This window comes from Rousettus aegyptiacus, unplaced genomic scaffold (genome assembly GCF_014176215.1).
Source record: "Rousettus aegyptiacus isolate mRouAeg1 unplaced genomic scaffold, mRouAeg1.p scaffold_m13_p_8, whole genome shotgun sequence".
Classification (NCBI taxonomy): domain Eukaryota; kingdom Metazoa; phylum Chordata; class Mammalia; order Chiroptera; family Pteropodidae; genus Rousettus; species Rousettus aegyptiacus.
The window spans coordinates 20,911,452-20,924,848 of NW_023416311.1; the positions used below are offsets into that span (position 1 = coordinate 20,911,452).

The following is a 13,397-nucleotide window of genomic DNA, read 5'->3' on the forward strand; positions in this document are numbered from 1 at the left end:
GTGTGGGATGGTTTTGGCGAGCAGCTTGTAGTTGGAGCAGGTGTGTGAAGCCTGGCAGGAAGGAATGGGTTCAGGGTGGGGCTGCTCTGAGTGAAGGTGTCGTAAAACCCTGCTGGCTCCACACTTTCTCTAGATGGGGCAGCCCAAAGAGTGTGCACCACTGCCATTGCTAGTTTGCACCCTCTCTGGTTGGGGCAACCCTACGTATGTGGGTAGCAGTGCCCCGCTCACTCTGCACAGAGCAGCCCTGCCTGTGTGTACTGTGATGCTTTGCCAGTTCTGTACCTTCTCTCACTGGGGCAGCCCCACACGCATGCACAGCAGTGTTCTACTATCTCTGCAGTTTCTTTGGACAGGGCACCCCTACAAGTGGATACCTCAGCATTTTGCTAGCTCTGCACTTTGTCCTGCGCCCTGCCATACCTGCCGGATCAATCTCCAGGTGGAGGGACCTCTTGTACACATGCGGTGGTGCCCTCACTCGTGCTAGAGCTAGCTCCGGGAGGGTTGGCTGGGTACATGCTGCAGCAGCCCTGCAGGTTGTCCAGAGAACCTGGATAGAGTTTCACCTGCTGTCCAAGTGCAGGGGAAACAAACGGTAGTGCTCAGCCAGCGGTTCCTCTGGTTCTGGAGTGTTCTCACGGTCCCCCAACCTTATCTATGCCATCTCTCTCTATTGTTTGTTGTGCAGAAGCTGTTCAGTTGGCCTTCAGTTGTCTCCCAGGAGGAATTGCTCTAAATATAGGTGTACGTTAGATGTGTTCTTGGGCTTTTGTCAGTCTACATGCTTTGAATGAATAGGACAACTTAAATCAATGACTTTCAACTGAGGGTGATTTTGCCCCCAGGAGACATTTTTGGTTGCCACGACTGGCAGAGTAGTACTAGCATCTAGTGGGTAGGGGCCAAGGTTACTACTAAACATGCTGTGATACACTGAACTAACCCTTATACAAACAATGAGCATAAACTGTCAGTGGTGCTGCTGTTAAGAGACCCTAGCTGAAATTGAAAGAGCCTCCTGCAAATTAGCCGTTCTGATGACATCAGTAAAAGAATACTTTGTCTTATCTTTTGGGAAAAAAAGACTTTAGAAATTGGCAACTTAGAGATTTAGATGGGAATATTTGTATGACATTCTCAGATAATTTTACATTTTTCAAAATAGGAAAACTCAAATATAGGGTTACTGGTTTTCCTTATTTTACAGATGGGGTCGAGGATTTGGTCTTTTGGGTTCCATTTTTGGAAAGGATGGTGTATTAAATCAGCCAAACAGTGTCTTTGGACTTATATTTTATATACTACAGTTATTACTTGGTAAGTATGTATACAGTAATACAAAAATGAGTTTTTTTATTACCTTCCATGTAGAAGTTTGTATCTTTGCTCTGAAGTGTGTCTTTATTAAATAAATCTGTATGATAGACCCAGTAGTTTCTTACACACTTTTATGTTATGAAACTTGGTTCGCTAAGATTTTGATGATGCTAAAGCTGACTTTGGTATCTGTTGGTGTTTAATCAGGGATAGTGGCATCTCGTGATGATTAGAAAAGCCTGTCCCATTCAAGGAAATTACTACTCCAAACAGTCTTCCCTCGAAACCTTTTATCTTACTATTTTATATACTCTGTAGCTATTTTTAAATAAATGCACTAAGAAAACAATGGTAAATGATATCCATAACTCCATCACTTTTGCATATCCACTATTTCCATTGTCCTCTGCTTGTTTTCACTTAATTTCATACAAACTCTATATTGTCTGTCCTCTTAAATGTTTTGTTGTTGTTGACATCAGGGTTTCAAATTTTTTTATGTTCTAAGTAACACGATGGTGATCGACTTTGTTTAAAATCCCCTTCTCACACACCCTTCCCTCTTTGAATTATTTCTACAGAATAAATTTCCAAACATGGGAAGAATGAGACAAAAGTCAGATTTTTAAATGGATCTTAATAGGTATTAGCAAACTTGCTTTTCCTTTGTCAGGTTTCCCAAAGCTTTATCTACCTTCATTTTTGAAAAGTGTGTTCTGTAAAATACCTAATTGAATAGTTACATATTAATAGCTATTGCTTTAATTTTACTATATTTTAATTTCCTTTTATTGCCAATTTGTTAATGGATTCTCATAATAGCCTGTTTTCATATTTGTTACAAACATTTAACCTATCTTTACCCTTCTTTTATGTTAATTTTGTGAATTTTGATTGTATAAGTTTTTATACTTTTACAGTTATATCCATTTTTTTGCTCTTGCATGTCAATGGTTAATATTCCTATTCATATTTATGTATTCATGTGCATTTTTAATGTCTTTACCATTGGAGGCACATTGGAACTCGTCAGTTTCCAGAGTGCATCATCTTTACTCCCCTCTAAGTTGTTAGAGATACAGCATTTTCACTTTAAACTTCCATAGGTATTACATTCACCTGGTTCAAAAATAAAAAAAAAAAAAAAGAGAGAGAGAGAGAAAGAAAAAATGCTTTACAGTAAAAACTCTGTCCTACCCTTGCTACCCTCTGTCCTCTTTCTACTGCTTCTGATGCCTGACTGGTAGCTTGTTGTTGTCATCATTAGAGTTTCTTTAGGCATATACCAGAAAATGTAAATATACAATCTTAATTTTCCTTCCTTTTTTTTTTTTTTAAACACAAAAGGCAGATGGTATACACACCATTCTGCATACTTTTTTTTTTTTTTTGCTTGACTGATGTATCGTGGTGATCTTTCCACAGCAATACATTAAGTGTCCTCATTCTTTCTTATAGCTGCAAAATACTCCATTCATTTAGAGTTATAGCACCTTTTAATTCCATTGGGAATTTTATCCTGAGCCACCAGTTACATTACATTAGGACAAGTTTGGTACAAGTATTTAACTAATAGTATTTATGGAGTGTTTCAAGTGTAACTCTTAGCTCTTTTAATCTGCACGGTAGTCTTAGGGGAGATAGTCATGATTATTATCCCAATTTTACAGTTAACAACTTGTCCATATCGTTTTGAAGCTAACTTTCATAGGTTAAAATTAAGGTGATAGCATAATTTTTTGAAGTTTTAGATGTTTAGCCTAGGTGAAGTAAACAATTTTTTTTTAGTAAAGAACCAGATAGAAAATAATTTAGGCTTTGGTGGCTGTTGCAACTACTCAGCCATTCAATTGTGAAGGCAGCCACAGACACTGCATAAATCAGTGAGCATGGCTGTTTTCCATTAAATCTTTAGAAAAGCAGGTGGCCAGTCTCATTTGCCAGTTCCTGGCATAGGTAATCCAAGAGCATCATCACAAAGAACCTGATTAATTCATCATACTTGTAGTACTGACTGATGTCATGGGCAAGTCAGGCTCCTGTGGCTAGGCTGCAGCCCATAGGCAACTTCCCATTAACAGGCAGCAGGGATTTCAGCTCCTTAACCATAACCTCTTCAAACCTACTATCAACTATTATTTTTTTCTATTCCTGTTATTCTCATCCATTAGTTGTTGGGTATTTTAATATGCTCTTCTGTCTCCTCTCTCTGAAAATAAGTGCATGTTCTCAGTACAAAACAATACGTTTAAAGATGTCAGATAGCATCAAGAATTCTGGCAAGTTTTTGTCATGAGGGCCCAGCTTAACACACCCAACTGCCTTTGTTCTTGATCTGGTATGACCCACATGTGGCCAAGTGGCCAAATGTGGTTTCCCTTGTCGTCCAGGGTGAGCCTGTTCTGAATTTTTTTCCTTTTTCAGCAGCATGTTGGTGTAATCTCCCATTATGGATTTTTGATAAATTTGATCTAAGTATGGGAAAGCAAATTTTATTTTCCACAGATGGGGAGCCTGTAGTGAAAAGGCCAGGAAAAATGTGTCCTGCTTGGAAGAGAAGGTTGTGGTCCTCATGTTCCTTTATTCATTAAGAAAGGTGGGGCTGTCAGTTTTACAAATCAGCTTCATTGTATAATGTAATTGCAAGACAGCATATTTCTTTGTGTGCCTTAAGTTAGGCCAGTTTATGAAATAAGTAATATTTTTTTTCTAGAATATTGACAAGTCAAAATATATGCAGTCAACCTGCAAAATCTTAACAAAATAGGTCAGTAGTTTTTGTTTTCAAATTTCATAGTATTTGCAATAAGATCAGTATTCTAACTAGCAATTCACAAAGTGTTACCATTTTGACTCAGAAACTTTCTCTGCAGTGTCTAGGTCTGATTGAGCCAAATGTCTCTTTCTCTTGCAGGCATGACAGCAAGTGCAGTTGCAGCTTTAATCCTCATGACATCCTCCATCGTGTCTGTAGTAGGTTCTTTGTACCTAGCCTACATTCTGTACTTTGTGCTAAAGGAGTTTTGCATCATCTGCGTCTTCACATACGTGCTGAACTTCATTCTTCTTATTATCAACTACAAACGACTAGTTTACTTGAACGAGGCCTGGAAACGGCAACTGCAGCCCAAGCAGGACTGACGAACTCTGGCAGTCTGAAGACCCCTTTCCATTGTTTATTTGCAGCATTTTTTTTTTTTTTTATTCAAACAGACACTTTCCCTAAGAATCTTAAACTGATTTTTTAAAATCTTGTAAATTAGAAGGGTATTTTCTGTGTCAATCTTCATTTTAAATATGGATACAAAAAAAAAAAGTCCGAGCCAATCAAAGACAAGCTTTAACTTTACTTTGAAGATGTTTCTAAAATAATTAAATATAGCCCTAGCCCCCTTCCTTTAATTGTAAAGTGAGCAACCAGTGCTAGTAATTCTCCGATGTGTATAAATTCAATTTCAGGTATAACAAATGTGATCATGACATGAAAATATTTTAGAATAGATATTGTATTAAATATTGCCATGTTTACAATATGTAATATGTTTTTAGCTGATGGATTTAAACATGTAGATTCAACTAGAATCCGTTTATGTTATACTTGTAAATAAAGGTAGAGATATTGGATCCAGCCCTGCAGAACTTACTGTACAGTTTAGTTGAAGAGTAGCAATGAAGAATTGTCAGCTCAACATTGACTCAAGAACTAGTGAAAATAGTAGGTCTTGTGGGTGGTAAGGACTGACAGCTGTGGGTCCAGCGTTGACATCAAAAATAATGGAGTAGTTCCTTTTCCTCTCCTTCCTCTGAAAGGAAGAAACTATTTGGACACTCAAGTCAAACATGTCTAGTCATAAAACTGGATCAATTATAACCTTACAGAATGAGTCATGTTACCAAATCATCAAGTCCAAGGCCTTGAGGACACTAGAGATGGGGAAATGGGTAGATTTTAGATTTCTTTGGAGGATAGCTGGAAATATTAATATGGCATTTTAAGGTAAAGTCTCTTACAGCAGTTGAATTTTCATGCAGATATTTTGTCTTAACAGTGGTGCCAGTCAAACAGACAGTATTATGGCCCTGAAATAACAAGTATAAGCCCACTCACTCCAGAGTAGTACAGCTCTTGGGTAGCCCTGTAGTGTTTTCTTTTTCTTTCTGCACTAATTGGATGGCTAGGTTAGTTGTTTCAGAGTCAAATTTTAAACTTGGATTTGTAAACTTTAGGGCTAACACACTGCTCAGTTTGCTTAATCAGGAGGAGCACTACAGGTAGAAATATCTGAAGGTAAAATACAGTAATGTTGTCACTACTCTTTCTAATAACTACACAAATGCAGAATTTTTAAAAGTGATTTCAGTAAACCCAAATGAAATTGTGACACTGTTTCTATGGTTAACATCTGATATCAAAATGTTAAAAGTGCCTTCTGTCTTAAATCTCAAACCAAATATTGTGTGTTGAACTTGGGCAGAAATGTCCTCCTTTCTTAGCATGATGTAGATGATTTGCATTCTATAGAAAGTTTCTGTATGATCATTCTATTTCTTAGATTGAGAAGTGGTGGCAATGTTTTTGCTTCCAATTCAATTAAGCATCGTGTTAAAAGTAGACCAGTAATTTGAGTGCTTTATTTGCCTTCTTTTTGAAGGGAGAGGACAGGTTCTACTCTGTAACATATGTTTAAAGTCAGCAGCTGTTTCCAACTGTCATAATTGATGCAATGTATTCTCCTGGCCCACAGCAGGTATAAAATCTGAATTGTAATGAACTATTGAGTTTAAACCAGTTTTATAAAAGATCGTTTAATTCAGATTTCATCCAGGCTGATGTCTTTCCCATGAATGTGAATATTTCGATGCCTGTTTTGTTCTTAATTCTAAAATTAGTTAAAGAACTGTGAAAACATTGATTAGAAGTCTCGTGTTTATGGAGAAACAAGTCCTAATGTTGAAGTTGAACTGTGCCATGAGGTCATGTTGTAGCAGTGCTTCCAGTTCTACCATACTATTTACTGGTTCTCATTTCTAAGCTAGAGTGGAAATGGCTTGACGGTTAAGACTTCTGAGGTGTGTATAGCACTGGTTGTGCTAAATAGGTTCCTCCCGTCCCAGTTTAATATGGTTTTTCATATTTTGTATCAGTCAGCAGAGTATAGTTAAAGCTTGTCTTGATGTTGCATTCTTGCAAATGTCTTAAGCTCGATGAGAAAATGTAAAATGTTCAGCCAGACCCTTCACGTTTTCCTTTGCTTTCCTAAGCTGGGGGAAAACACCACTGTTTAAGTCGTATAAAAAAATGTGCCACATTCCTATGGCCCAGAATTAATATCCTTTTTCTCACTGAGTAGTGAACATGTTCTGCCTGAAACAACAGCATTGTAACGCCAGTATATCGGTAAGCAACAGAAAGAACGCTGGTGTGTGTTATTTGGTATTTTTGCCCTGGTACCCCTCTACATCCTCTATGCCACACCAGAAGAGGGGGAAAATACCACGTTATAAAATTTGAGGATTGTTATGACTGTTAGACTGAATAGTTAAACATTGCAAAATTATTAGCCACCAACATTGAAGAGCAGGTTAGGGGAAAAAACTGAATTTCTGTTTGGGGCAGAAATTCCATGCTTCTTGGTTTTTGAAATAATTTGTAACAAGTGAAGCCTCTTATTTACTTGATAGTCACATCATTTGAATAAACAAGAGAGGTTGTGGTTAGATGATCAGTTCTAGGGAATCTAGGCAGTTTAGAGAATTTGTTTGTTTGTTTGTTTTTTATTGCAGCTAGTTGCAATCAGTGAGGGTAATCTTCTGGAGAAATAACTCAGGTTTAACTAGCTGTGTGCCAGGAATTACTTTTACTTGATGGTGAAAGCATGGACTATTTTTATATGAAGAGACAAAGATCTGTCATTTGGTACAAGAGATCTTTGGATCTGCTAGGTAGGATACAGGACCAAGGCTACAGTGAGATTAACACTCTGTTGCCTTACTTTGCTTATCTTTCATTTATATTTATTTTTAAGACACTCAGCAACGTGCAGAGTTATCTTCAGCAATTACTTCATAGCTTAGATTGGTACCACTGCTTGACACCCATGAATGCTGACAGATCATGAAAATCAGTATTAAACAGATGCCAACAAGAAACCCACTATCATTTTTGGTGACCTATTTGGGAAGCAGTACCTAATATGCAACCTTTGTCCTCATGTATTTTCCCCCAACATGCAAGCACTGGCAAAACATCTCTATTCAAACATGTTAGGCAGCACGTATGATTCCTAATTTGTGAGAACTACCCTTCGAAACGGAGTCCAGGCTACTTAGTTAAACGTGTTTTTGACAAATTGACTCAGAAGAGGTGTAATGTTTTCTTGTAAAACTGTATTAAGCATGGCCTAAGTATGAGGTATATGATCTGTATAGTATGTTCCATCAAAAATATTTATTACTAGTGCTTTAAACTCCAGAGTAAACATTCGTTTAAAATGGAGTTCACTAGGCAGATTTCCTCTTTAATACAGATGGGAATGTTCTTTATCAGAGATTAGGACAGTTTTGCTAACTGGTAAAAAACAAATGTAAATATGTAAGAATGTTTATTTGTTGCACATAACTTTTTTGGTATAAAATAAATGTAGACGTTACCTGTGGAAGTTGTGCTGCCATTGTTCTTATACTGAAGTATTAACACTTCAAAAAAGAAGCAGAAATGAATTCACTCATAAACTTCTTAAAATAACCTCATTTCTACAGGTATACTGAGTTGACTCTCCTTCTCTTAAATTATATGTAACTTATCCAAGACACAAGCTAAATTCTTAGAGATTCCAGTTCTTGGAATTCTGTAGATTTATGAGGTATGTAGTTGTTAAGAATTAATGAAAAAGGTGTTACTGTTTTCAGTTCTGTAAGCATACACAATGTATTAATCAGCCGTTTTTCTACTGCTTCACTGTAGCTCACCTTGAATACTCCAGCTTACAGTTTTTCTAAAAAGATAACCTCTGCAAGAAAGGTGAATCCATTCGAAATACAGTTTAGTGATATTTTATTGAATAAATGTGTTCTATGCTAGAACCTGAGGACCTAAGAAATACACCTTACAAATACATTGTTTCTTGATAGTTGAAATACTCTTTGCAAGGATACATTCCCTTCTATATTAAAAGGCAACATAGGAATTATGAGGTCTGAAAACCAGAAACCATCTTTTCAAAATCTACCCTTCTGTTTCCTTTTACCCAGTTTGGATACGATTTGCAGAAAATAGAAGATAAAGAATGACTAAAAGCCTAAAAGTAAAATGAGCCTTAAAACTCAGATTAACTCTGATGGTGATAAGACATCAAAAGTGAATGAGACACCTAGATTGGGAAAGATATAAAAATGCTCTGATCCAAGAATTGAGTATCAGTTTATCTGAGACTTCCAGGCAGGATGGCGTACTGTGTCAAGATGGCGTAGTGGGTAGACACTGTTTGCCTCTCACGACCACATCAGAATTGCAACTTAACTAAAAAATAATCTTCACTGGGAATTACTTAAGGTCTGGCTGAACAGAAGTCCTACAACTGGGGACATACAAAGGAGGCCACCTCCAGACTGGTGGAGATCCGAAATGGTTAGGTCCCACACCCATGTGTGGCAGTTGAGAATCAGGAGGGATATCTTGGCTTCAGAGGTTTCCCCTGGAGAACTGAGTGGTCCCAGCCTCACGTTGGGACCCCAGCTCAGGGTTCCCATGCCAGGGAAAGAGGTCCCCACAACCTCTGGCTGTGAAGACCATCAGAGGTCATGGATGAGAGAAATGGAGGACTGTGGGAGTCACAGACATTCCTTTTAGAGGGCCCGCACACAGACTTGCTTGGTGACGGGCTCTTACTGTGAGCTCAAGTGCTAGGGCAGCTGTTCGAGTAGCACCAGGGACATACAGGGAGGAACTGGATTGTCTGACTTAGGTGCGAGGACTGAGGGGTAGCTTTGTCTTAAACAGAAGTGCTGACAGTATCCACTGTTCCTTTGCTAAGCTCTCCCCACTTCTGGTGTGCGAAGGCGGACGGCCGCCACCTCTGAGCTCCATAAACCAGAATAACACAGGTCACCCTGCCCATGTGATTCCCTGAGATTCCGTCCCTTCCATCTTGCCACCCCATCCAAGCCACCTACAATAGTTTTTTCCATACATATGGACCATCTTGGCTTATGCTGTAGACTTTCCTAAAATTTCTCAAAAGGTTCACAAAACCCAAACAAGCAGTATCTGGCTTCAGGGTGCCCTGGGCTTCTTGCTGAGCAGCACCTAGCCCAGCATTAGCAGCAGGCAGTCTCAGTTCCCAGCTTGGCATTCCAAGGCACCTCAGCCCAGCACAGGTGGTGGCTATCTATGGATTGCCTGTTGGTTCTTGCCAGGTGGCCCTGGGAAGGGCACAAGCTACAGCTGAACTTGGCCTGTAGCTGGGTGCCTCCCAGGAGGCACTTGGGCCTGCACACCCAGTGACCGGCTTTGATAAAGCCAGAGCACTAGCCGGGGCTGCATCTGAGGCGGATACACTCAAAGGGCAGATGGGCCAGGTACCAGAATCTTGCTACAGTGAATCCTGTTCCACAGGATTAGCCCCCTCACCAGCCAATACTCACAACCAATCGGCCTGAGGGTCAGTCCCTCCCACTGATGTGTGAACAGCAACCAAGGCTCAATTACAGTGAGAGGGCACACAGACACACCTTGGGCACCCAGCTCAGGTGACCAGGGAAGACTGCCACTGGGCCTCACAGAACACCTACTACATAAAGCCACTCTCTGAAGACTGGGAAATATAGAAAATGTAAAAATGGAGGTAGAAATTGTACAAAAGAACAAGTCAGAAATGAAGACTACGTCAGAGCGAATCAACAGATTAGATGAAGCAGAGGGTCGAATCAGTGATTTAGAAGACAAGGTAGCAGAAAACACCAATTCAGAACAGCAACAATAAAAAAGAATTCCAAAAAATGAAGCTAGCTTAAGAGGCCTCTGGGACAACATCAAGCGTAAGAACATTCGCATCACGGGGATATCATAAGAAGAAGAGAGAGCAAGGAATTGAAGAAATAATGATGTTTGAAGAAATAATAATGGAAACTTCCCTAACCTGGTGAAGGAAATTAACAGGCAAGCCCCAGGAAACGCAGAATCCCAAATGAGATGAACCCAAAGAGGCCCACGCCAAGACACATCATAATTAAAATGGCAAAGGATAAAGAGGATCTTACCAGCAGCAAGAGAAAAGCAGTTAGTAACCTGCAGGGGCGTTCCCATAGGACTGTCAGCTGATGTTGCAAAAGAAACTTTGCATGCCAGAAGGGACGGGCATGAAATATTAAAAGTGAGGAAAACAAAGGACCTACAACCAAGATCACCCAACAAAGCTCATTTAGAATCAAAGGACAGTTAAAGAGCTTCCCAGACAAGAAAAAGCTAAAGGAGTTCATCACCACCAAGCCAGTATTACAGGACATGTTGGAGGGGCTTCTTAAATATATATGTTTGTTTACATATTAATATATATTATATAATTAATATAGTTAAATAATGTTATATATTATATTTACTTACATATAAAATGAATAATGTCAACAAGTCCATATCAACAATTACTTCAAATGTAAAAGGATTAAATGCTCCAATCAAAACATAGGGTGGCTAAATGGATAAGAAAACAAGACCTTGACAGATGCTGCCTACAAGAGACTCACTTCAGATAAAGACACACACGGACTGAAAGGAAAGGGATGGAAAAAGATAATTCATGAAAATAGAAATGAAAAAAGAAAACCTGGGGCAGCAATACTTACACCAGACAAAACAGACTTTAAAATAAAGTCTATAACAAGAGACAAAGGGCCCAGTAGTTCCACTCGGTATTTATCCAAAGAAATCCAAAATACTACTTTGAAGAGATGTGTATCCATGTGTTCATCGAGATATGGAGGCAACCTGGGTGTTCCTCAATAGATGAATAAAGAAGGGATGGTGCGTGTGTGTATACACACACACACCAGACTATTAGCCACACACACAAAAAAATGAAATCTTGCCACCTATAATAACATGGATGGACCTAGAGGGTACTGTGCTGAGTGCAGTAAGTCAGACAGAGGAAGACAAGTACCATATGATTTCATTTACACGTGGAATCTATGAGCAAAATAAAAGAACTCGTAGATACAGAGAACACTGAGGGGTGCCAGATGGGAGTGAGTCTCGGGGAGATGGGTGAAAGTGGGGAAGGGATTAAGAAGTACGAGTTACAAAATCATCACGGAAGTTAAGTATAGCATAGGGAATATAGTCAATAATGTTGTAAATAACTGTATGGTACTAGTCAGACCGGTACTAGGTTTATCATAAGTTGTACAAATGTCTAAATCACTATGTTGTACACTGGAAACAAATAGATTATTGTATGCCAACTATAACCGAACAACTTAAAAATATTTTAAAATTTATCTAAATGTAATTATCTGCCTATAGGAAAACTCAGAAACAGTACATCCTGTCTGTACTTTGAGGGATCCCACTCATGAAAATAGTGTTCCCCCAGGTTTCATTAGAAAGTGAACAGTTTAAAACAATAAACAATTGTAAACTATGAAGGAGAAAGTTCAACACTAGGGGAAATTCTGCAGTAAATGACAGTGTTAAAGGGCAAATGTAAAGGGGTAATGAATGGCTTTTAGAAAACAAAAAAAAAGATTCGAAGGTCTAATTCATTATTATGATGCCTTTATTTTTGTAAAGGACAGAAAAATCCCTGACAGGTGAGCAAGAAATATTAGGTTTCTGGTTTATTTCTTTGGTACAAAAGGGTAGAACACCAGGCTAACAAAGCAGCCATTTGTTAAACATCTACCAACAAGGGACTGTGCTAAGCACTGTAATTCTACCATAAGTAACCAGGTATTTCTTCCACTGTAAATTATTGGGGGGGTTGGGGGGGAGGGTGGGGGTTGGTACAAAGCTGTCTCATGTGAGTTAGCATCTTGCCCCTGTCTAAGCAGTCCTTGGGGAGGTGTCCTCTGAAATTCCCAGAGCCATAGTTCTCTTACCAGAGTGTTACATTTAGGGGAAAGGAAGACTTAGCTCAAAGAGTTATCTATCCATCTCTCCAGCATTCTTGAGGTGAATCCAAGATCCTCTCTATCAGTTTGGAGGTTTGTGGGTCTTTTAAGAAAACTAATCAATCTCTAGCAGCACTGAGGTTGTACTTACATATTAAGTTGAATGTTCTATTTAAAAGATAAATGTTATTAACAACGTTTATTAATTATCGGAATTGACCAAACTATTTTATGTCTTAACACATTTTTAAAAATGTGTAAGTAATACATCGTCGTAATAGAATTATATACTTACTGGCTGAGATTCCTAAGCACTGTGGTTCTACTGTTCTGTGCAAAACTCAAAGTTTAAATATAGAATATGAGAAATGGCTTTTATATAGTAGGCATCATTGTATGGAAAATGACCCATGTGATTAAAAATATTTCATAGTTCCAGAGATTTTGGTTGCATCTGGTGCTTGGATCAAATTTAAAAAATGGAAGGTGAGATCTGTATGAGTCTGTCAAGCAGTAATAAATACAAGGCCAGCTGGTGAATTAAGGCAGAATGGGCTTGTATGTAGATTTTCTGATAACATTCTAAGTAATGTGCTTTATTGTACTTATTTAATTGTACTTTATTGAAGTGTAAATATGTAGTAATGATATATGTTAAGTATTACAAGAAAATGTAGACTTTTGTTTGGGTCTTTTTCTCTGGCTGAGAGGAAACAAGTCAATGTCCAATGAAGCTATGAACTCCTCCACTCTCAGATTAAAAAAAGAGAGAGAAGAAGGGAAAAAAAGAAATGGGTCTTACCCCTAATTTATGAAACATTTAAGTGTGTCTGTTATGTTTTTTTGTATTATTTCTTGACATTAAACCAGAACACAAAATTTGATTCCTGCAAGGTACTTACGTGGGGTAGTAAGGAAAGGAAGAGAGGGCGGGAGGGAGGGAGGGAGGAAGGAAGGCAGGCAGGCAGGCA

At 38.6% G+C, this 13,397-nt stretch overlaps 1 protein-coding gene across 1 annotated transcript in view; it reads left to right on the forward strand.

Annotated features, from left to right (window-relative positions):
* The window catches only part of VKORC1L1 (vitamin K epoxide reductase complex subunit 1 like 1), a 66,634-nt gene extending 58,655 nt beyond the window's left edge, over positions 1 to 7,979 (forward strand). The window contains exons 2-3 of the mRNA XM_016138545.2: positions 1,211 to 1,320; positions 4,235 to 7,979. Coding sequence (XP_015994031.1) covers positions 1,211 to 1,320; positions 4,235 to 4,461 — 337 coding nt within the window. The 3' untranslated portion in view covers positions 4,462 to 7,979. The remainder of the gene's footprint in view (positions 1 to 1,210; positions 1,321 to 4,234) is intronic.
* The last annotated feature ends 5,418 nt before the right edge of the window (positions 7,980 to 13,397 follow it).